The 24,236-nt window shown below is 38.1% G+C and overlaps 2 protein-coding genes across 10 annotated transcripts in view; both read left to right on the forward strand.

Moving 5' to 3' along the window:
• The first annotated feature begins 405 nt into the window (after window positions 1–405).
• kdelr2a (KDEL endoplasmic reticulum protein retention receptor 2a) lies at window positions 406–3,739 on the forward strand. The gene is made up of 5 exons (XM_082179224.1): window positions 406–626; window positions 1,452–1,552; window positions 1,690–1,848; window positions 2,137–2,389; window positions 2,741–3,739. The coding sequence occupies exons 1-5, from the start codon at window positions 536–538 to the stop codon at window positions 2,773–2,775; spliced, it is 639 nt and encodes a 212-aa protein (XP_082035350.1). The 5' UTR covers window positions 406–535; the 3' UTR covers window positions 2,776–3,739.
• Window positions 3,740–5,318: 1,579 nt separating this feature from the next.
• The window catches only part of spag9a (sperm associated antigen 9a), a 43,933-nt gene continuing 25,015 nt past the window's right edge, over window positions 5,319–24,236 (forward strand). For 7 of the 9 annotated variants that reach the window (XM_082141502.1, XM_082141503.1, XM_082141505.1 and 4 more), the window contains exons 1-7: window positions 5,319–5,848; window positions 10,613–10,733; window positions 16,057–16,127; window positions 19,163–19,254; window positions 19,451–19,601; window positions 20,552–20,632; window positions 23,159–23,318. In XM_082141502.1, coding sequence (XP_081997628.1) covers window positions 5,549–5,848; window positions 10,613–10,733; window positions 16,057–16,127; window positions 19,163–19,254; window positions 19,451–19,601; window positions 20,552–20,632; window positions 23,159–23,318 — 976 coding nt within the window. In that variant the 5' untranslated portion in view covers window positions 5,319–5,548. The remainder of the gene's footprint in view (window positions 5,849–10,612; window positions 10,734–16,056; window positions 16,128–19,162; window positions 19,255–19,450; window positions 19,602–20,551; window positions 20,633–23,158; window positions 23,319–24,236) is intronic. The other 2 variants (XM_082141507.1, XM_082141508.1) reach the window with 1 other exon arrangement.

Here is a 24,236-nt window from a genome sequence, read left to right on the forward strand (position 1 = left end):
AACAGAGTGCAGTGTTATATTGACAACATGACTAAGCATTTTGACTGTCTTATCCGTACACAATGACACAAGGACTTGTCATTCTGATGGCAATGACATGTTCATTGACACAGACATTTACTTTAGAGAGATTAACTAAAGATTTTGAGCAAGAGACTGGCTTTTGCAGGTAATCCATGGTGTTTTGCTATTTACGAATTGTTTTGAGAAATGCACTTTCTGTTTTGCAAATGTCGAGGATGATTCGAGAAATGTACCAAAGCGACAGAGGAAAAATGTAATTTATGGAAGGGAGCCTGGGGCGTGGTTAGGGTTTTAGACTCGTGGAGTTCGCGGCTGCATGAACTACTACTCCCAGCATTCATTGCGATTTCGCTGTGGCCACGTCACGTCCACCGGCCACGTCGCCCCTCATTCGCCATATTTCGTGGAGGAATGCTCTTCTGGAGATCGGCACTCAGCCGGTTCGCAATTACTTCACTCACCCTGAGCTCTCTTTAACGCCACTAAAACCAGCCAGAGAGGTAAAATCACCATGAATATCTTTAGGCTGACTGGAGATCTGTCTCATCTAGCTGCCATCATCATCCTGCTACTCAAGATATGGAAGACCAGGTCCTGCGCAGGTGAGCTAAACTCACACGAAATATACTTTTCTCATTCATTTCAGACTTAAAACGCGTGTTTAGCAAAGATAGGAAAGACTTTAAACTGGGTTGAGCTGCCCGGAAAAGTCTTTATGATTTAATATTAAAGCATGAAGCATAAAATGAAGTAATTTGTGTAGCATGCAAGCTAGTGGTTTAGCTTAACTTGAAAGCAACTGGTCTAGAGTTTTTTGTTGAATTAAAATGCAATTTGGGTTTGAATGGGCAGATCTGTATGTATACAACATGTTGTGACGCAAATGTTTGCATATATATATTTGAAGGTACAGGCTAACAGTTACATGACAGCCTTGATCTCAGTAAAGTGGCTAAATTAGCTGAATTTAAGGCCTACTTACTAACTAACTAACTGCTGTTTAATATTAGATTTCCTGGTTTATATATATATTCACACATACCGTTTTACCACGTAGAGGACAAATTGCATCTTCATATCTTGAATTGTGAGAATCAATTAAGTGCTTTTTATATAGTTGAAGTCATACATCTTAATTCACACCATTTTTTTATTTATATAAATACCATTTATAACCATACATCCATTTATTTGCCTTACATTCCTGAAGTGCATTGCATTCCTTGCCTTGACGTGGCAGTGCATATGGTTTTGTGTGGGCTTTGCAAGGATGGGTCACCTGGGTAGTCTATATGGTCTTCTTTCTTTTGGTCCCTAGATGCAACCCTTTTGAAGTGTTTATGAGCTCAGTATTCAGTAAATACCGCTGTTGTGTGTTCTTATTTGTTTTTAAGTGGTTGTCTGAGTGTAAGTGTTTTAATCCCCAGGTATCTCTGGGAAGAGCCAGATACTCTTCGCCTTGGTGTTCACCACACGATACCTGGATCTCCTGACATCCTTCATTTCTCTTTACAACTCTTGCATGAAGGTAAATGCATAGAGTGAACCTTTACATGCACACATCAATACATTCGCCAATCTTAAATTGCCACATCCAAGTAACCAGTTGAGTGTGTTTATATGTGCACTGTTAATCAGTTGTGTGCTTCTGTTCTGTTGAAACAGATCATCTACGTTGGCTGTGCCTATGCCACTGTCTACCTGATCTATGCAAAATTCAGGGCGACCTATGATGGAAACCATGACACTTTCAGAGTGGAGTTTCTAGTGGTTCCAGTGGGAGGTCTCGCCTTTCTGGTCAACCACGACTTCTCTCCGTTGGAGGTGATTATTAGACTCTTCACTGCACATTTGCAGATAATGAACCAATCATTATCATGCAATCACAATAATGAATACAAAAATAAGACTAGTCTTGTTATAGACTACTTGTCTTACTTGAAATATAATAAATATTGAAATAAAAGCTAATTATAAACAGATTAAAGGTGCATTGTGTAATATTTAGGATGATCTGTTGACAGAAATGCAATATCATATACATTTTCAGTGGTGAATAAAGACCTTTTTTGTAAATAAAACTTACCTGTGCTCAAAATATCTTCATGACAGATTCTGTGGACCTTTTCCATCTACCTGGAGTCGGTGGCCATCCTGCCTCAGCTCTTTATGATTAGCAAGACGGGCGAGGCGGAGACCATCACTACCCACTATCTGTTCTGTCTGGGGGTCTATCGCGCCCTCTACCTCTTCAACTGGATCTGGAGGTTCTACTTCGAGGGCTTCTTTGACATGATTGCCATCGTGGCTGGGGTCGTCCAGACTATTCTCTATTGTGACTTCTTCTACCTTTACGTCACAAAAGGTCAGTTTGTATGCACTCTCACCTATGTTGGGGTTGTGAAATGACATTATGCTTGGGTGGACATTAAAGTCAGGATAATATCAACTTTTTATAAACACATGTATAGGGCACTAGGGTTAGGATTAGATTAGTTGCCTGTAATTATGCATAATTTATAGTTATTACATAACTACATGTGTCATGTAACAAGGACACTGTAAAATAACCCTCTATTGACAGATAATTAATTCATGCATGCATTAATTACAGTTTAAGCACTTGTTTGGCTTTTATCTGTAGATTTTGGCTTGTTTTAGGATGAAAAGCCCTTTTTTATGCTTTATTTTTTTGAATCTTTTGTCTTCGCCACAGTGCTGAAAGGGAAGAAGCTGAGTCTACCAGCCTAAGTGCCAAAGAACAGAGAGCTGTGTCTCCGTCAGACTTATAGAGGGGCACAAGCCAATGATAACACCGCAAGATGCCCAAGACAAAGAACACATAACGCCAGTTCAATCACTGATTTATTTCTCTGCGCCTGGACACCAACCATCCCCTTACAGAAACGAGGACGTTTTCTTCGGTCTTTAGCATCTTGCGATACCTTTTTTTTATTGCTATTAAAAAGAAAAAGAAGAAAAAACTTTTCTATATGCAAGGTGTATTGAAATATTGAATATTGAACAGTGCATTGTACACACTAAATGCGTCATTGTAAATTTGTCCATGATTGGAAAATGGTTCCCAGAGTGTCAAATAAGTTCTTTCCTGATTTAAGAGGGACAATGAAATGTGTGTCCCAACAATTCAAGTTATTGTATCCCATTCTTTTTTTTTTTCTTCTTCTCCCCCACAGTGTAAATGTGGTAAAATCACACTTTACTTAAATGAGAGGTTTAGCCACCACTGAAAATTGAGGTTTCATCTTTTCACATAAATGCCTTATTCGTCTTTCGGTTTATGTACATAAGCATTTGTGCTGATGGCCCCAATAGCAACGAGTCAACTGTAAATAATATGTTTCATATTTCATTCGGCACAATTCTCCTTGTGTGACCCCATATCGTTTTATTTAGGATGTCAACATTTATCAATGATATGTGATGTTAAAGCAAGGTTGTTTAAATATTCAGTTATTTCCTGCAAACATCAGCTTGTTGAAATGCAGTAATTTATGGTAAGACCATTAAATCTAGTGGTGTGGATACTGTCAAAGCACATATTGGAGTGAATATAAGTTTTGTAACTTAGTATTTTTTGTTTCTTTGTTCAACATCCCCATTGTTTTCCCCTCTCTCATCATTCCTCTAGAGTTTACAGTTGTTTTTTTTTCTAGTTTTTACATGTCTCCAATAAATATTTTAAGGGACACGATTTTGTGTGTTATTACTTGGTGGTTTTTAAAGTCAGTTGTCTAATTTCTGTTGACAATTTTACTTGGTATATTCCACTGTTTTACAGTTATTATAAGATGCAGAATAGAATAGAAATGTTTTGCAATACAAAAATTAAACCATATCAGTGTTGATGGTGCTTATGACAAATTTTTCTAAATTTTTATACACAATTTTGTTTTCGCTAGCTCAATTTAAATGGTCCTGTGGTGTGATACATTTTTTAAAAGTTATGTTCCATGTAATTTCTCAATAATCATGCATGCAGATTTAATTATAAAAGAATGAGCAAAAGAAAGAGTAACATATAACATCACATCACAGTTTTGGCACATGTATTCAAATTAAATGCATGAATAAAATGCTTAATTGGGGAATTTTATTTTGAATATATATGCCAAAACTGTGATGCAATGTATTTCTTTTGGTCATTCTTTTATAATAACTACCGTATGCATGCAGTATTTTAGTTATTTATTTCACATTGGTAACTGAACACTAGTTCTATATGGATATGTGAGTGTACAGCAGTGAAAACCAATGAATAATTAGTGATCCATTGATCCCTTAGTGAACAAGCATTCAAATATTTACCACTGATTTTCTCAACAGTGCATATCTAATCATCAGCTCCTGACGAACACATTAATTATTACTTGAATTAAAACTCAGTGGGTCATTTAAAGTCTTTTTTTTATTTTAAACACATTAAAATATACAAATGCACGTTATTTATATTGTAAATGATTGTTTTTATTTTAAAATTATTTATATGAATTTTTTATTTTTTATGATTCAATTACTCACGAACCCCAGTCTGGGAAACCCTGACGCAATGTAATATTCAAAGCACTTCATGGTGTAACAAATAATGGAATACATTTTCTCTCTCTTTATATATTTTTATGTCAATATGGTACGGATTATCCTACTCAAATCAATGTGATTAACGAGTAAGGTAAAAAGTGATAAAAAATGTAATCAAAAAGTAGTCAGAATACATCAAATGATTAGAGATTACATTACTTTACAACCATTTTTGTCATGTAATTTGAAATTAGTAACCGACCTTCTTACTAGTATACTCACTCTAAAAATGCCGGGTTGTTTCAACCCATGCTTGTGTCAAATATGGACAAACTTAAACAAATAAAAATAATAATCAAAACATTTAAATAAGTTTTGTTAAAAATGTAAACCAACGGTTGGGTTTGTCCATATTTGACCCAAACATGGATTAAAAAGCAACCCAGCATTTTTTTTTCTGATCGCGACTATTTACCGTTTTTAAATGTATTTATTAATTTAATGTATTTATTAAAAATATTTAATATTAACACCTTTTTACAGTTTATGATTAAGACACTGTAATTCGCACTCTGCAATCTTGTCAAGAACCCTCTAATTATGGAAATGATCGTGCTCAATTATGATAAACTGATTAATTCCGCTGTGGAAATGTTGTGATTTTAAAAACTAACGGCAGGTATAATGTAATGGGACAGGGTTTATTACGATATATGGAGCGTGACGTCACCGCGCGACTGTCTAGTCAACAACTGAACTCGACTGTTGTCGGTCGACCGCGGGAAAATATTCCACGTAATACATCGGCCGGTTAGTTCCAGGGAGGGAGGGACTCCGGACTTACGTGGGATCCTTGTGGCAGTGTGTCGGAGAATATAACGGGAATATATATATATCCGCATTTGTTCTCAAAATATCTCAGGGCACGTTGGTTGGAATAGCGGCGGTTTAAATCTAGGACATTCAAAGAAGAGGAAGGAAAATGGAGTTGGATGACGGAGTTGTGTACCAGGACGACCCGGGGACATCGGCGATCATGTCGGAGAGAGTCTCGGGCCTCGCCAACTCCATCTACCGCGAATTCGAGAGGCTTATTCGCAAATACGACGAGGACGTGGTGAAAGAGCTGATGCCGCTGGTCGTGGCGGTGCTGGAGAACCTCGACACCGTGTTCGCCGAGAACCAGGAGCACGAAGTGGAGCTGGAGCTCCTGAAGGAGGACAACGAGCAGCTGATCACACAGTACGAGCGCGAGAAAGCGCTGAGGAAACACGCAGAGGAGGTGAGTGAGTGAGTGAGTGAAGGAGATCCATCAGTTGACATCAGCAGGGAAAGCTTGGCATCTTTGTTTTGTTGCAGCATCACAGCAGCTGCACGTGCACGAACGGCTTTGTCATCTCATCATGCCTTGTTTACTAGGCAGTGCCCTTCGACGATGAGTCAGTCTCGGGCCTCAAGAAATCAATCAATAAAAAGCATTATCATCTATGCATGTTTGTTTAAACAGTCATCACCGTGTCCTTGTCCTGGCTGATGGGGAGAACTTAATGTACGAGCTTAGATGGCACCACAATGTTGTTTTTGCACGCTTATTAATTAAGGCCAGAGATGGAAAACAACATGACATCTATGCATAAAACAAACAACATGCAATCTGCTTGTTTGCTTACCATGCAAACTACAGAGATGCTTGCCTCAGTGCCATATGGGAGAGACTGGGGCAAGTTGTCACAATGGCTTGCTGTAACTGTAAGGGTTTTTAAATCACATTTATGCATTTACTTAGCAGACACTTTTACTCAAAGCGACTTACAAAATAGGAACGAAAAGCAATTTGTCAAAGAGACAATATTTGTAATACACAATACCAGGTTTTTTAGACAAATATAATAGATTAGGACAAGCTTTGAGTCAAAAGTCCAATTTCTTTCTTTAGAAATGTTCAAAATATGTCAAGTTAGGCAAGTTGTCATGTGTTGCAAAGGTTATAGGCCTACTTTATTTGTCTAATTTAGCTAATAAGCCTATATTATGTTATTTAATTACGGTTTTCACTGTGACAACTTACCCCATGTATGTAGTGTGACAGCATGTCAGGTGTTTTTCCTTCTTTTTTCTGGGCAATAATGGTTGGGATGTTTAATGGCTTTTGTTTTGTAACCAAAACTTTAACCCCCGGTGTCACAGACAAGCTAGCCTAAGCTAGTCTCAGACTAAAATGCATGTTTGAGCCGTTTCAACTGATGCAACTTGTACTTAAAAATCTTAAAATATGTCACTTGTTTCATTCAAGATGCACCAGTAATGTTTTTAAGGCACGTTTATAAAAGCTACTTAAAGTCTAAATTCTAATCCTGGCTTAATCTAATCTAATATATATATTTTTTTATAATATAATATATTTCAAAATATAATCTTAGCTACCCTGGCAAATATTCACGATGAGTCAAAAGTTTGCCAGCTATTCCAATTTAAGTCTCCCATATGTTTCTGGATTTTGATGCAACAGTCTGTCGACATGCATGGAAAGTATTTTTAAAGTCTTTTCCCACATTAAACCTTGCATGTGTCATTCGTGTTAAATTATGTAATGATATGAACCTTTCATAGTTGATTACATGAGTAAATTCTTTGATGTGACTCTAATCTGTTTTGGAAATAAGATTACACTGCATTGTACAGTTCTCAACGTGTGTAAGCCTGACTTTGGACAGATTAAGGCTGCTCAATGGCTTCATGTGTTCCTGAGACAGTGACAGTTAACTGGGATTATGAGCAATATGCCGGGGCACATTCTCCAACCAAAACACAAATGAGCCATGATGAGCTCCATTAATCCCTGTGTGAACTGATACGGGATCTAGGTTACATCCTATTATGACAGACTGGTTTCACTTCCAGAAGAGTGACATACGGTTGTTGTGATCAATATTCAGTGGTGAACATTGATCTTTTACTCGCCTTTCATCTCACAGAAATACCAGAGAAACTGTTTAGGTTTTTCATTTTCATACTGTTTGATATTTTCTTACTGAAAAATAGTAGGCATGTGTTGTACCACTGTGCTGTCTTAATCCAGTGTGCTGATTAAGTATTATTTATACACTGTTATGCTGAATTAGCCTTAGATTTTCTGTTTTCATTAGAATTATTTTGTTTTAGTAATTCAAAAAAAAAAATTCTATTTGATTTTAATTTCAGTTTGAATTATTTTAGTATTTCAACTTACACTTAATTTTCATTGACATTTTTCTAGTTTTTATCTAATATTTATATTTTAGTTAATTTCAGCTTTTATTTCGATTAGCGAAAATATTTGAGTTTTAATTACTGATAACAACAGTGTCAATCATGCCTGCAAATTCAATATGAGACCAACATTTAAACTATACGTACTCTCACGGTTTCACAGACAAGGCTTATGCTAGTCCCGGACTAAAATGCATATTTGAGCTGGTTTAACTGAAGCAACTTGCATTGACAATGCACTCAAATATGTCAGTGCCATTGTTTTGTCTCAAGTTTTATCCAAGGTACGTTTATAAAAGCTACTTAAATGTCCTAATTGAACTAAGGCCTAATTCTGGCTTAATCTAAGCCCTGTCTGTGAAACCGGGCCACTATATACTAGTACACTACTCGGATGAGCCAAAACATTATGATATGAACACCTGCCTAATATGTTGTTGGTCCTCCGTATGCTGCCAAAATAGCGCTGACTGTAGGTCGCAAAGTCCAGCTTGGTCCAGGACATTTTACAGATGTTTAATTGAATTGGCCTTCAAAGATTTGAAGGCCGGGGCAACACCTTGAACTCTTCATCATGTGCATTATCCTGCTGAAAGAGCCACTTCCACCAGGGAACACCAGTGTCATGAAGGGGTGTACCTGGTCTGCTACAATGTTTAGGTATATGACACGTGTCAAATTTACGTACACATGAATGGCCGGACTCAGGGTTTCCCAGCAGAACATTGTCCAGAGCGTCACACTCCCTCCATTGTCGTCGTCCCACAATGCATCACTTCCCCAGGTAAACGCTGCACACGTACCAGACTAAACTGGATTTATTGAGACCATCCACATGATGTAAAAGAAAACAGGACTCGTCGGATCAGGCGAACTTCTTCCACTGCTTTAAGGTCCAGGTCCAGTTCAGACACTTGCAGACACTTTCGCCGGTGGACAGGGGTCATCATCTCTCTGATTGGTCAGTGTCTACGCAGCCCCATACGCAGCAGAGTGTGATGTACTGTGTGTTGTGACACATTCCTCCCATGACCATCATTAAAATGTTGTGTGCCACTGTACACCTTCTGTTGGCTCAGACCAGACGGGACAGCGTTCACTGCCCTCGTGCACTGATGAGTCTTGGGCGTCTAACACCCTGTCACTGGTTTGAGGTTCGTCCCTCGTCGAACTCTGCTGATAAACCCTCATCACTGCTGACCGAGAACAACACACAAGCCTCTCCGTTTCAGAGATACTCTGAGCCAATCGCCTCGCCAGAACAATTTGGCCCGTGTCAAAGTCACTCAGATCTTTATTCCTGCCCATTTCTCCTGCATCAAACATGTTGATTACGAGAACTGATTGTTTGCTCTCTATCTAATCTACCCAGATCTTAATATGTGTGCTTGTTAGGAGATGATCAACGATATTCGCTTCACCCGTGACTGCTCATGTTTTGGCTCATCATCAGTGTATATTTTGTATTTGTTAATTAGTTTTTTTCCATGGCAGATGCTGATATTTTTGATCTCTAGAGAGCATAATGTCTCATATAATGCATATTTATCATATATTGATTTGAGATGACATGGCCCCTTGTTTCTCAGAATATTTACTCAGAAAACAGAACCTGTAATTTATCATGTCTGTTTAGTGTATGTTTTATCTTAAACTGCCTTAACTTTACATGTTTGTGCGAGTGCTGTGCCGCACTGGAAATGATTGGGAATTGAATGAGACTTGAACCATATGTTTGTTGATCTCCGTGCTCGGGGGGGATGGAGTGCTGAATGAGTTTTGTGTGCCAGTGTGACGGGAACCTAAAGTGACACTGAAACAGCTCCTCTTTATCAGATGCTCACACTGCACCAGGCTCTCCAGGAGACCCCTGTACTCCAGACATGTTCTGTAGGAGAGAGATTATAATTAGGGAAAATATTAGAGATATTACTTCCAGGTCAAGGACCCTTTGCTGTGACCATGCTGAAAAACTCTTGCTGCTGGATTCAAACTTCATAGTCAAATACAAATAGTATTACAATTTCTATATCAAATAAATGCTGTTCTTTCTATTAATCAAAGAATACTGAAAAAAAAACATCACAGTCTCCTACGTTTTAGTGAATTTGGTGAGTAAATATTGTGAAAAGCACATTTTTGTACATTCGGCAGTGTTGTTAATTTGCTGTCATTAAATCATTTATCGGCATTCTTTCATTGACTGTGCTTTCTAGATATCAGCAGCATTGACTATTGAGAAAAGCTTCAGTCACATCGGTCAACCAGTTATCGACATTTCACATCATAGATTTGGTTACATATGTATTTGTACAAACAAATTGGATATACTTGATTAAATTAAATCCTTGGAAAACTTTTCTGCCTTTCAGTCTTGATAGATTTGACATTTTAAACTTGTTCCTTAGCCTGTAAAAAGGCATAAAGATCTGTACAAACACTATTCATCTATTCTTCTACTTAGTAGAAATCATTAATGTTTTTTTTTCCTGCTTGAAGTTTTGTAGCTTTTAGTCTAAGGGTACAATCAATATGCTAGCTAACTGAAGTTTATTTTAGCAGATATATGCATATTTAATAAGACCAAAAATATTGATGATTCATGAAAATGTACAAGAATGAAAATGTCCCCTTACTTTAAATTAAAAATACCACCTAGCGTTGACTAGCAAGAGCAAGTAGCAAATCATGGTCTATTCATGATGTAGGAATTAAATCCTGTAATGCCTGTTGGCTATTCCAAAAATAAATGTATTATGCAATGTTTAATTTTTTCTTTTGTGTTTTCTGTGAGCAGAGGTTCATTGAATTGGAAGATTCCCAGGAGCAAGAGAAGAAGGACTTGCAGAACCATCTGGAAAGCCTGGGATCACATTCCCGTCAGCTGGAGCTGAAGATCAAGAACTATGCTGACCAGAGTAAGAATCACCTGCTTTTGTTTCCTGTTCTCGTTTGCTCTTACACTTCCATGATCTGACAATATTTAGAACCTTCATACATACGTCTTCTAGATGTTTAATGTCCATGTATCTGCTCAAAAAGTCCTTCTGTTTTAAAGTCTAACTTCGCTGCTTTGAATTCTTGCAGCTGGGAACAATACAAGTCGACACCATAATAACTAAAAATTTGCTTAGAAGTATATCCTACTAAAGCAAGGTGATATTTGTCTCTGGTTAAGCGTATCCATAGCAGACTGGTGGGAGTGGCTTTGGATGGCAACATGCCTAATGCATTGTGGGTGTTGAAGTTTTCCTACCTAATTGGCAAAAGGAAAGACAACAGCCTTTTTTCACTGTTTTCTCTAGTCAGGTAGCACTGATTTAAAAAATTGTTTCACCTTTCTACTTTATAGGCCGACATGTTATATAGAACGCCCATTTTGCCTTGGCCGAAATAATCCTTTAATATCACGGTCACACATGGTCCATATAATAGAGTAGCGTCCCATCATTCAATTTGCTCTCTCTTCTCAACCCATTCTACTGATCCCATTAATGGATCAGTGATAATGTAAAGTGGCCCATTTGCACAGGAAAGAGTTGAAATTTTCTTTGGCTTCAATATATAGCTGTTTGATTCCTCATGGACTGTGAGTCATTAATGTGAAAAGATTTGAAATCTGAATTGAAATCGTAAGAGCAAATATTTGCACCACTAGTAGTCTGGCTTTGTGTAAGAGACGGGGTTCGTACAAGGTGCTTAAAGTGCTTTAAATACTTGAATTTGACTTTTTGAAATTTAAGTCCTGGAAAACATCCATATTTTTTGAAGAGGTACTTAAAAGGTGATTCAATTATTTAAATACGATATATATGTGAGATTAATTTCATTGAAAAAAATGGATTGTCAATGGATTTATCTCTATGAAGTGAAACGTCAGAGATCTGACATCTGTAATTTGAGTACAAACAAACAAATAAAATAAATAAAAATAATAAAGATATTGTTTGATAAGTGCTGATTGTAGTCCTTGAAATCCAAAAAAGGAGTGCTTGAAAAGTCCTTAAAAAGTCCAGGAATCTGTATGAAGCTTGAAGAGAGTTTAGTCTGGTTTTGGTCTTATTAAGTGCAGTGTTTTCTGTGGCCCTGAATGCCATTAAGTCAAGTCAAGTCAAGTTTATTTGTATAGCGCTTTTCACAATACAGATTGTATCAAAGCAGCTTCACAGTATTAAATTAAAATAATACAACAAAGTTTTTTTTTTCAAGAGGAATTTATTGATTGATAAAATTAAATTAAATATCCCCAAAATATCCCCATTACTCATGTATTGTTGTTCAAAAACATCTGTAAAAAAAATAAAAGGAGACGCTAAAACAGGGTCAGTTCAGACCGAGTGTGTGCTAGAATTGGCCTGTGCTCCACAAGATGCCCGTGGGTGATAATGAAATTAGTCAAGCACCAATACATGCTAATCATGGATGTCTGCTGTTTTAATCTGGCACTAATGAATTAATTCTGGCATTAATTAATAGTGAATTGCCAGCAAACCCTTGTCTGAGATTTGAACTGGATATCAGTTCTACTTGAAATCACTGTGCTGAAATTAAGTATGTAGTTGACAGTGAATTACTGTAGGCGGGATGGATTGGGCAGTTCTGCTGCAGGCTCAGATTTAAACCTGACGGCTAAAAGTGGATTATGTCTTTGTGTCACCTCTTAAATCAGGCCTGTTTTATATCCTGTGTGAATATCCTCTACAGAACTGCAAGTGTTTTTTTATAGGCCTCACTCGGCCTATATAAAATCTGGTTTCAGGCTAGTTTAAAGGTGCAATAGGTGATCAGGGAAATGCTAACTTTAGCCTGCTAGCATTGAAAGCATACGATCCCACCCTCCCTGCAAATCGTGTCCAAAACCACGCCTCCTCCGAAACACATGAACGCGCACAGACCACAAGAGAGACGACCAGAGACAACGTTATTGGATTACATCATGTGTCATTCACTGGCATGAAAACTTAGTACAGTGAGCGGAGAAAGAGAAGCACTTGCTTGCATATATAAGTATGTGATTGTGAAATGACTCCAGTTCAGAAGGTGACCTGTTGACATTAAGGAAAGAATGCACTGTATTTCGGCTTTATTCATATGCGATTTCAGGACAACACAATCGAATCTCACTGAATTTTCTGCATAGGGCAAAGTCTGCGGTACATAGAACTGTACAGTTAAACCTGAAATGTACTTGCCACTTGTTGTCAGTTCAGAAGGAAAGTTAGGTTGTTTGCATGCCATTCTCGCTCTGTCTGCACAGCGTACATGAACGTGCTGATGGTGTATGATGTCTGTGTGAACAGTGGTGTACTAACACACATTGACTGATAGATTCACCAGGGGCTCTACACATGAACTCGAGCATTGACAACATTGTTTGTGTACACAAAGTTTACTAAAATGAAAGGTTTTGTATGACTCAGTGTTTCTGGTGGCTGGAATTTTGTCAGTCAAAAGTAGTCGATCTCCTAATGCAAAGTAACATGAGGAGAGTAAAGATGGAAAGATTTATGTTCTCAATGCTCGAGTTCATGTGTAGAGCCCCTGGTGATACTTAGAGCAAAGTTTCATGTTGTGTCGAGCCTTCTTAGTGTTTTAAAAATAGCGGTTTTTGATGCTATCACTGTAGTGCCCCAAGCACTCCCATTCAAAAGGCAATTTGACCGAAAACGAAAATACGGTCAATCTTAAAAGTGGCGTTTCCATTCTAATTATGCTTTTACACGAATGTTTGATTCGGGGAGATTAACAAAAAGACCCTAGGTTGCAATTTCAGACCTGCCAACCTGTATGCATTTTGCGTAGCGGATACGCATTTTGACTTCAAAGTACGCTGGTACGATTTGTCACTCTAAACTAGAGGTCGACCGATATGGGTTTTTTCAGGCCGATGCCGATGCCGATCTTTTGAAATCCGGGTCGGCCGATGGCCGATTAATGCTGCCAATTTATTTTGGCCGATTATGTGCTTGTTTTTAACCTCTATTTGAAAGATAAAATATAACACAAATAATTACTTAAGATAGACAAGATTTTTATTGAACACTTGACCAATCTGCACTTGTTGTGACCTTGAGATATGTTTGGTAATTGTACCTGAATGAATTAAATTAATTTGCTACATTTCAGATTAATATATTTGTTTTCCTTAAAATTGTAATTAACAGTAACTTAAACACTTTGCAGTTTGAATGATGTCTTGTAAACAAAATGACGGAGTATGTTTTTATGTTTCCACTGTTCGATCGCATCCGCGCCTCACACACACACACACACACACACACACACACACACAAATATAAGTAAACACTTTGCGACTTTAAACACACGCGACTTTTCGATCGCGCCCGCGCCCCTCTCTCCCTCTCCCGAGTCTCCCTCTCCCTCTCTCTCTTCCACACACACACACACCATACTCCAGCATTGCAATCTTTACATCGCAGCCTGCTTCAGAGCTAAGGCGGGGCTACAGATTAGGTGTCCCCAAAGAACCCGCGTATCTAACAGTAGTTCCGCATTACATGAATTCATTTGCACGCGAGTTTTATTTATTTTTATACCATGTATTCTCCGTGTAAATGTATACACCGAACCATGACGCCCGTACCGTTTCGGTTCAATACGAATACATGTTCCACCCCTAGTCTACAGTGAAATACAGTCACACATTACACTGTTTGGCCAGCATTTTAACCGTGTTTAATCCAGCTACTAGCTAACAGTATGCTAAAGTTAACTGCTGACTAGCGTCACGTTTCTAACGTCCGTTTTCAGAGCATCCAAGAGAAGCACAGAAATACGCATTGATATTCGGTCTGGTAAATAACGGTCGTTAAGGCACCAGTGCCGTATTAGCACCGGGTCTGTCTGTAGCTACCCAACCCTAGCGACGACGCTAGCAAAGCAAAGCCAGTCCTTCACTAACCTATGGTCACTTTTTTATTACTTATTTCTCTGCATTGAGTGACAACCCTCTCAAATATAAGACACACAAAACAGAACAAATAAAAGTATCAGATTCTCTGTCTGTAATTGCAAAATTCTTGCTTACTTATTGTTGTGACATGATAGCAACCCTTCTGCTGTGCTAATGCAACCTCAACTACGCTATCAATATCCACCGAACGTCATGTCGCCTATTCATATTTTTTCTCGAAGTTGGCAGTAACATATCAAAAGGTTTTAATTAAATATAAAGGAGTTTTCTCCAAGGAACTTAGCTCCTTCCTTAGGCACTGGATGAGGTCTGCTCACTCTGCTGGAGAATGACTCTAGGCTCAGCATGCGTCCACAACAACAACACAAGGCTGCCCACAGATGCGCCCGCCTAATAATCGGCTTGATATACTGGATATTGGCCGATGCCGATTATGTAAAAAAATGCAAAAAATCGGCCGATTAATCGTCCGACCGATTAATCGGTCGACCCCTACTCTAAACTACGCAAAAACCTGGTAACGCCTCTGTGCACAGTGCACGCGCTGTCCTCAAATCAAGCTACAGCAAAAGAAGAAAAGTTCGACCAATCATAGCGCTGGGTTCATTCCCCAAATAGCAAGCGGGGATGATTGACAGATGCGTAAGGCCTGTCATTAAAAAGAGACTGAAAATCGACACCAATAAAGATTCCCGCTCGATCCCCCTTCCACTCCCGCGGCCGCCGACCGCCGTCTGACTGATGTCATAAGCGAGGACAGTACAGTTCTCCCGTCGTCGATACGCAAAAAAAAATTGCAAGGTTGGTAGGTCTGCAATTTGGCAAGAGTTGCCCTTTAACATTGTGATTGCTATCAGGATATGAGGAGACTTTCAACCAGCATTACAAAAGAATTCTGTTGAGAATCACCTATTGTACCTTTAAAGTGCCAAGCTCTCTCACATGGTTTTACAGTAAAACGGTGAGCGGCGGGTCGTCTTTGGTCATTTGGGACATTTTAACCTGTGTTATGATGAAGACTGGAATAAATTACCCTCGTTTCTCTGTCCTCATTTAGGTCTAGGCTCTTCTTCAGAGCTTCTATGTGGAATGTAACGTGTTTATATAAGACACTGCAAACGTTGCATGTTTGCATGCAAAGAGATGACAAGCCTAAATATTCTCTTTCAAAGTGTTTTAAAAGCAGTTGATTGTAAAAAAGAAAGAGACTTGTAAGTACTTGTGAACTGAACTACAACTCTAAAATCTTTGCAAAGCACTCTTGTACTGCTGAACTAATCATGCTTCATTTAATCTATCTTTCTCAGTAAGTCGATTAGAGGAGCGAGAGGCTGAGCTCAAGCGAGAGTATAATTCCCTTCACCTGCGGCACACAGAGGTAAGAAAGAGAGCAAATGCAACACCATGTCAATGACATTGGCCATGTACATAGTGAAACTGAGAGTGACAACCGCATTTTAATGTCGGCATGACACGGAAGTTGTGATCCCCTTTTGGTATTTATAAAAAATAATGATGTGCACAGATAAATCATTTATAATAAATACTGCAATATTCCATTAAAAAAACAAGAACTTTAATGCACTCAATTTAAATTAAAATATACTGTTCAAAAGTTTGGGGTTAGTAATTTTTTCTTAAAAAAAAATAGAAAATCAATCATTTTCTTTTAACAATTGTGACCCTGGACCACATAACCAGTCACATGTCGCACATAGTCTATTAAGTAAAGATCATGTTCCATGAAGATATGTTTGTAAATTTCCTACCGTGTATATATATATATATAAAACATTTATTTTTGTGATATATCCAGATTTTCACATAGTTGTATCTCGGCCAAATTTTGTCCAATCCTAACAAACCATACATCAATGGAAAGCTTATTTATTCAGCTCATTATTATTTATTCAGATTACAAAAAAATGTACCCTTGTGACTGGTTTTGTGGTCCAGTGTCACAATTTATAATGTTACAGAAGATTTCTGTTCCAAATATATGCTGTTCTTTTGAACTTCATATTCATCAAAGGATCCTGAAAAGAAAATGTATCAAGGTTTCCACAAAAATATTAAGCAGCACAACTTTTGTCTCATATTTATATCATATGATATAGTTAAGCAATATCACACGAATAACGAGCGCAATTTCACACGTGTGCTGTTTTTGTCTCGAATAGCGCGAGTGCGAACGTGATATTGATTTTATACAACAGTTCAATAAATAAAAAGTTAATATTGTGTTATATTTTAGACACATTTTTGTCTGTTTTTGCTCAATTTTGCCAACAAAAATATTACCTCTAAAGCCAGAGCAGAACTGTGTGTCTCCAATCAACATGGTGTTTCGTGTCTGATTGAACCCGCATTTTGAGGGAATCAATCAGGTGAACCTATGATTCGGTGGCCTGTTCATAAAGGCTATGTCCCAATTCAAAGGCTGCATCCTTCGAAGGACTCAGACTTCAAAGCTCACGCCTTCGAAGGCTACAAAGGTCAGACTGAGTGTTGTTAAATGGGACGGTCTAGCCTACAGAGGACTGTTCTTGTCGCCTAGCAACTGTGACGACTGCCGTTGACAGCTAAAAACAAAAACAGGGTTCGCAACCTGTCTAAATATGTTCACCTTGGTCCATTTAGGTACATAATAAAGAGTATGAATAATATAAAATTGCATCTTGGTAAGATATGCCAACATTTGAATATCATTAGATACATTAGATTATTCGAGTAAGTTGAAAGCCAATACTTACATTTAAAAGTGTAATCTGGTCATTTCTCCCCCAAAAAATCCTGTCATCACCGGCGAGCAATTCATTCTGGGGTTGACAAAGCTGTGAAGGATCCATCTGTTGTATCCTTCATTTAGTGGGAAATAGGGCTGTCAACGAATATTCTAAATTCGAATATATATTCGAATAGTTTTAAAAAACAGAAATTCGAACGTGAAAATAAATATTCGAATGTGAATTTCGAATATGGAAAAACACGCCTGCGGAAGCAGAGGCGCGCGGCTGTCTGCGAGTGGGCGCGCGCGCTGCCTGAGGGACAGGTCACACGAGTCGCACTGTCTAGCGTCACTGCTGAAAGTTGACAGTGCACTAAAAGACAATGGAATAAATTGCAGTCAGTTTTTCCTTTTTTAATACAAGCATCAATAATGTAAGTAGCCTTTTTCTTTTTTAATAGCACTTTATTTTTGATGAACCTCAGGGTAAAAGTTCTTTGTTGTCACATTTCTCGGAATTGTGTGCCTCATTTTATTTAACGTTAAACAGAAAAGTTCCATGTTTACCACAGCTCGCTCGGAGCTTTCAATGTCGGTTCTATACTGTAAAACTTCAATTAATGTTAATACATTTGTTTCAATCACTGAATGAAGCCTGCTATATTTGGGACAAGAGTCGCGACCTTAAATTGCTTGCACAAAACTCTTGATCAGCACTCAACATGTGCTTATTGTTGTTCATTTAAACCGTTATGCGCAGAGAGAGCGTGAGCGCGAGGGAGATAGAGAGAGAGAGAGAGAGAGAGTGCCTGCGAGTGAGCGAGAGTGAGGTCTGCGGTCTTGGCCATTAGTTTATTTACTTGGTTTTGTGTTGGTAATACATTGTCAAATATGTTTAAACTTAAATTAACTACCTATACAAGTAGTTATGTATGTCTCTTTGTATTAATTTGTCCTGTTATTGACGTAATGCAGGATGCGTAATGCGCATTGACAAAATGCGCAACCAGATGTTCGAATAGTTCGAATATTCGTGTGGTTTTTAGAGGGAATATTCGAACGTCATTTTTGAGCAATTTTGACAGCCCTAGTGGGAAATGAAGGACGCATTTTGACGGCGCATTTGATGGAGCCTTCGAATTGGTACAGCCTTCGTCGGGCCACTGTGACGCAATTGGCGTTCAAAAATGGCCTTGAAAGGATGCAGACTCTGAATTGGGACACAGCAAAAGAGCCATTTATTGAATTCCTGAATGAATCAGCTGTTTGAATGAATCAAATGAATGAATGACTCAATGACTTACTCATTTAGTTTCTTATTTAGAGCATCATTTCATTAAAAATATTTTATATATCCATATTAATAAAAAACTCATTAAAGGTATAGTTCACCCAAAAATGAAAATTCTGTCATCATTTACTCACCCTCATAACCTCATGGCAGTTGTAGCCCTAAAAGGTTATGTGTTGTAGTAAATTCTATGTAAAAAACAATAAAGTATTATTTAACACAATAAAGACTTTAAATTATCTTTTGGGGGTCATTTTGGACCGCTTAAATCTTACCAACCCATACAAAAACTGAATTGATCATTTTGGAGATAATTTACTACCACATTCAAAGCTCTAGTGTCTACCTGCAGCTCTTCATTTAATCCCCATGATTTTTGTTCATTGTTCTTCAGATGATCCACAACTACATGGAACATGTGGAACGGATCAGGCTGCAGCAGACGGGAGGAGAGGCCTCTGACATGGGGACACTGGGCCGAGTTCGGTAAGACGGACATGATCCCCATATCTGTGCTAGAAAGAAATGTCATGTAGTTGACTGAGAACTGGCAAACCCATTCAGAAGCAGATTGAAATCAAATTAGAACAATGGCTAATTGCATTACACATTTATCTGAAAATATGATGCAGGTTTGCTTATATCAGGATTTTTTATCCTCTTTTTCCCCCTTTTTGAACAGGAAAGAGCGGCCCCTGTCCTTGGGAATTTTTCCCATGTCTGGCGGGACCGCTTCACTGACGCCTGATGTCCAGGGCAAAGCCGAGACTCCTGGGCTGGAAGGCTGGAGGTTCAACAATCTCAGTCACCAGCGCTCTAACGCCAGCCTCAAGGTACAATAACGGCCCACATCATTTTCTACTGACACTCTAAGGGCCCTTTCACACCTACCTTGTTTGGTCCGGATTTTCGAATCAAAACTACAGGTGTGAAACCTCCCCCGGACCACGGTCCGGACCAAACAGACGAAATTTGGTCAGACGAAAAGAGGTAGTCTCGGTCCGGATCAAACTGACCAAAGATTTGGTTCGTTTCTAGTGTGAAAGCATTTTCTGTATGGTTCAGACTTTCAGACCATTTACAGGAAGTTCCGGTGGTTCCAGCGAAGCCTAATCAACCGAAGAAGAATATTTATGTGCAGATCTGTCAGTCCTGCCCACAGCGTTTCTTCCAGCTGATACACACACACACACACACATTTGTCCTGCGTCTGCCGGCGACGATAAAATGTTCGCACAACTAATACGTTCATTTGGCGAATAAGAACTAGCCTCGCACGTCTGTTTACAAACCAATCAATATCAAGATGCAGCCCACATAGATGATGATGACAGGACGCAAGTAAAGTTCTTAAGTGCGCTCACATAATTGCAATGAGAAACCAAACCAAAACTAACTGAATTTATACAATGTATCAAAACATGACCTTTGGTTCGGACCTTGGTGCGGACTTTCAGGTGTGAAAACGCCCTAAGACAAATGTCGAGGGAATTTACATCAAGCCACGACAAGCATTTCGAATTGTTTACTAGAGCCATTTTTCTTCACGTGAACTGATGCTTCGACATCCACGTTCACCTCCATGAAACATGGCAAGATTAAGAATTCGAAGCTCTCTTGAATGAATCGCTGCTTTAAATGTTCCCATGCTCAATAATCTTATGTCAGAGTTGTGTTGCCCACAGCACATACACAAACACATGTGAGCACTATTGTGTTTTGTGTTGTGTCAGTGTTGCAAACAAATATAAGATGCCACGTCCCAATTTTCTTGTCCAAGCAGTTGGAGGCGGAGGACTCTCCAAAGAACAGGGAGGGTAAGGATGTTCTGGAAGCTTGGGATTCGCTGGCAAACGACTGCAAGGTAGCAAGGCTCCGTGCCGGCGGACAGTGTGTAGTGCAAATCACTGTTGTCCTTTTAATAGTCGGAAAGTTTATTCACAGAACCATGTCTGGTTATTTAGCTGTATGCAACTAGAAAGATGTAAAAAATTCTAGATGAATAATAAATGCTTATTAAAAAGAGCATGTTAAAATGATTGATAAGTTATCAATAATCTAGGTCTAGGATATAGTTGCATACAGCTAACGCATGCTGTTGTTTTCGATTTCACCGCATGCCATTTCAGATTTAACTCTTCATTCACACTGTTCTTACATTGTGTTTTTTAATCATAATAGTAGCTGATAGTATCGCTTGTCTTTAGTTTTTTTTTTAACACATATTGTAACTATTATTTAGTTTTAACCTGTGTTGGGGAATGTTACTTTTAAAAGAAATGCATTACTTTTGCATTATTTTTTAAAACATAAAAAATTTAGCAGTAAAAGTTGTCAATTTTAATAGGTTACATTCATTTTACAGTGTAATTTATTTGTTGCTTCCTTTACATTACTTTTAAAGTCACCGTGAACTGGAAGTTACTTCAATATTGTGACGTGTTTTCTGAGGGAAACAGAATATTGAATGAGAGGGTCAACTTTAACATGCTATACCCCCAACACTTGGCTTTAATGTAGTTTTTCTTTTCTATAAATCACGTCATTAATTTCAGTTGTGTTGCATTCACAGCAATAAAATACTTACTTCATCATTCATTGATTTGCTTTGTTGTTTGGGGTGTGTTGTGTAAATGGTAAATATCTGCGTGTTGCAATGTGTTTTTGTAATAGTTTTTTTTTTGTAGAGATTGACCGATAATTGGTTTAGGTGATTAAAATCATATTTTTTTCAGTTATCAGTTCTTTAAAGGGATACTTCACCGTTTTTTCATATTAAACTATGTTATTCCCTTAACTAAGACGAGTTGATACATACCTCTATCGTCTCAGTGCGTGCACTAAATCCCTCTGTCTTGCGGCGAAACTTTGTTAGCCCAGTTCATTTAATATGGGCCAAGCAGAGAAGCTACCAAACACCTCCACGTTTTCCCTATTTAAATACAGTTACTCGCGAAGTGTAACTCGACCTAGGACGGTGACACAAAACAAAACGTTGCGCTTTTCTAAGCGTGTAAAATGGATAACTATTTTGTATGGCGGAATACCATAGCAAGTGCTTGTAAGCACTTCGACTTGGCGCAGTAATATCTTCACTAGAGGGAGCGGGGACCGGTGAGAGGATTTTTCACGAGTGAAGATATTACTGCGCCAAGTCGAAGTGCTTACAAGCACTTGCTATGGTATTCCGCCATACAAAATAGTTATCCATTTTACACGCTTAGAAAAGCGCAACGTTTTGTTTTGTGTCACCGTCCTAGGTCGAGTTACACTTCGCGAGTAACTGTATTTAAATAGGGAAAACGTGGAGGTGTTTGGTATCTTCTCTGCTTGGCCCATATTAAATGAACTGGGCTAACAAAGTTTCGCCGCAAGACAGAGGGATTTAGTGCACGCACTGAGACGATAGAGGTATGTATCAACTCGTCTTAGTTAAGGGAATAACATAGTTTAATATGAAAAAACGGTGAAGTATCCCTTTAACATTGGTGGTAATTCACAGATAAATCACTTATTTCATGAATTGTTTGGATAAAATTATAATCTTGTATACACATTTTTTAAATGTGTATCCTTAAGGGTCCTTAAACACTGAGTGTGAAATTTTCGCACGTAAAAAAATAAATACGACCTCATGTTTTGTCAATCACGCTTGCACACTGCCTCCGAAACTTTTGTTCGTTATAAAAACTATTCGGATCGGGTTAAATTTTCTGCAATTTATGCAACAATAATGCTTTATTATTGTGTCAAAAAGCAGAAATTAAACAATATTTCAAGCATGTGTATAATGGCATAATATTATTATATATACTTTTTAAATATATTTTTTAATAATTGTACTTTTTTTATTATTGTGTCAAAAAGCAGAAACTAAACAATATTTGAAATTGGTTCTGGATATCAGAAAAAATAATCTCTATCGATCAATCTCAATTTTGTTGATTTTTTTTGGTGTTCTAAGCACAGTTCTCTGTTGTTGTGTTATCTGTGTATCTTCATGTAAGCTTTCTTACAGTAGCATCAGTGAGCTGTCAAGTGTTTCTCTTGTTTTTACAATCTTATTCTATTTTCATACCTTTGTTCTGTATCCTGAACTGACACTGATTTATCTAGTTATTATTTGACACCAATTTCAGAATCCCCCTTTCAAATAAGTTTGATGATGTTTAGCAGTCCCAGCAGTTATGAATATTATTCATTATATTTTTTTCATTGTGTCTGTCCTGTGTTTGCTCTGCTCGTTGGTGTCACCTCAGGTTGTTAAATGTGCTGGGATAAAGTGATATCCCTACCCCTCTATGCTTTCATGTTGTTCATGCTCTCCTCTGTCCTTGAGCTGTGACCTCTGACCTTGTCGTAATGATCATTGTGCGTTGAATGATTTCAGGATGAGCTGTCTGACCTCAGCCAGGGGGGCTCAAAGTCTGTCACTCCCATGTCCACCACGGCCTCCGACCTGGCCCTGGACTCCCATCGAGAGGATGGAGATGGATTCTGGAAGAACACAGATGTTCAGGCTGTTCCCGGGACCAGGAGCGTCTCTGCAGGTTAGACACTCTTTTACTGGGGATGGAAAGCATCAGTACAAGCTTAAATAACTCTAAAATAGCAGAATGTTATGCAAAAGTTTGGGGTTGGGAAGACTTTTTGTTTTAGAAGATGTTCTTCTGCTCACCAAGGCTGCATTTATTTGATCAAATGTACAGTAAAAACAGTAATAATGTGAGATGTACCATTTCAAATAACTGTTTTCTATGTTAATCTGTTTTAAAATGTAATTTATTCCTGTGATGCAAAGCAGAATTTTCAGCATTATTACTCCAGTCTTCAGTGTCACATGATCCTCCAGAAATCATTCTAATATGATGATTTGGTGCTTAAGAAACATTTATTATTGTGTCTATTTACACTAAGTGCAACAGCCCGCCTTGTTGACAGAGGCTATTTACACTAACTCCGCCCACTGACGTTTGGTTGGGACAGACAAAAAAAAAAAGGTGCCTGGCAGAAAGTTTTGACACAAATCGACCCGTTTTCGAATCCATCTTTTGCCGAACTCGCTCTTCTCCCTTTTCCCATCACATATCACGATGGAAAGGCATTTATTTTCAATAAAAATTACGAAAATATTCGAAAATTGGTAATGAAATGTCTAACGTGTGTTTAATAATAAAGTGTTTATCGGTTAGGGTTAGGGGTAGGTGTAGGGACGGCTTTATTGTCCCAATAAGCCAGCATCCATTTAATAATTTTGACTGTTATTATTGCATACAGGCTCATGTACAACAACACTGAGGTGCAAATAGTATCTGCCACTATTTATAAGTAAAATTGCTTTTTTCACTTTGAGTAAATATAATCTAAATTGCTATTTAAACTTAGTGTAAATAGCAGCTATCATTATTTGTACTCTGTGTAAATAGCATCTTAAACTCTAGCAACCATGTAATATGATACAAGCATGC

The sequence above is a fragment of the Leuciscus leuciscus genome, assembly GCF_965113295.1.
Source record: "Leuciscus leuciscus genome assembly, chromosome: 1".
Taxonomy (NCBI): domain Eukaryota; kingdom Metazoa; phylum Chordata; class Actinopteri; order Cypriniformes; family Leuciscidae; genus Leuciscus; species Leuciscus leuciscus.

Bases quoted from the DNA above. Each gene is read 5' to 3' on its own strand.
- kdelr2a (XM_082179224.1), top strand. From the start codon at position 536: ATGAATATCTTTAGGCTGACTGGAGATCTGTCTCATCTAGCTGCCATC. The intron at 627-1,451 runs GTGAGCTAAACT...TTTAATCCCCAG, and splicing joins GAAGACCAGGTCCTGCGCAG to GTATCTCTGGGAAGAGCCAG. The intron at 2,390-2,740 runs GTCAGTTTGTAT...TCTTCGCCACAG, and splicing joins CTACCTTTACGTCACAAAAG to TGCTGAAAGGGAAGAAGCTG.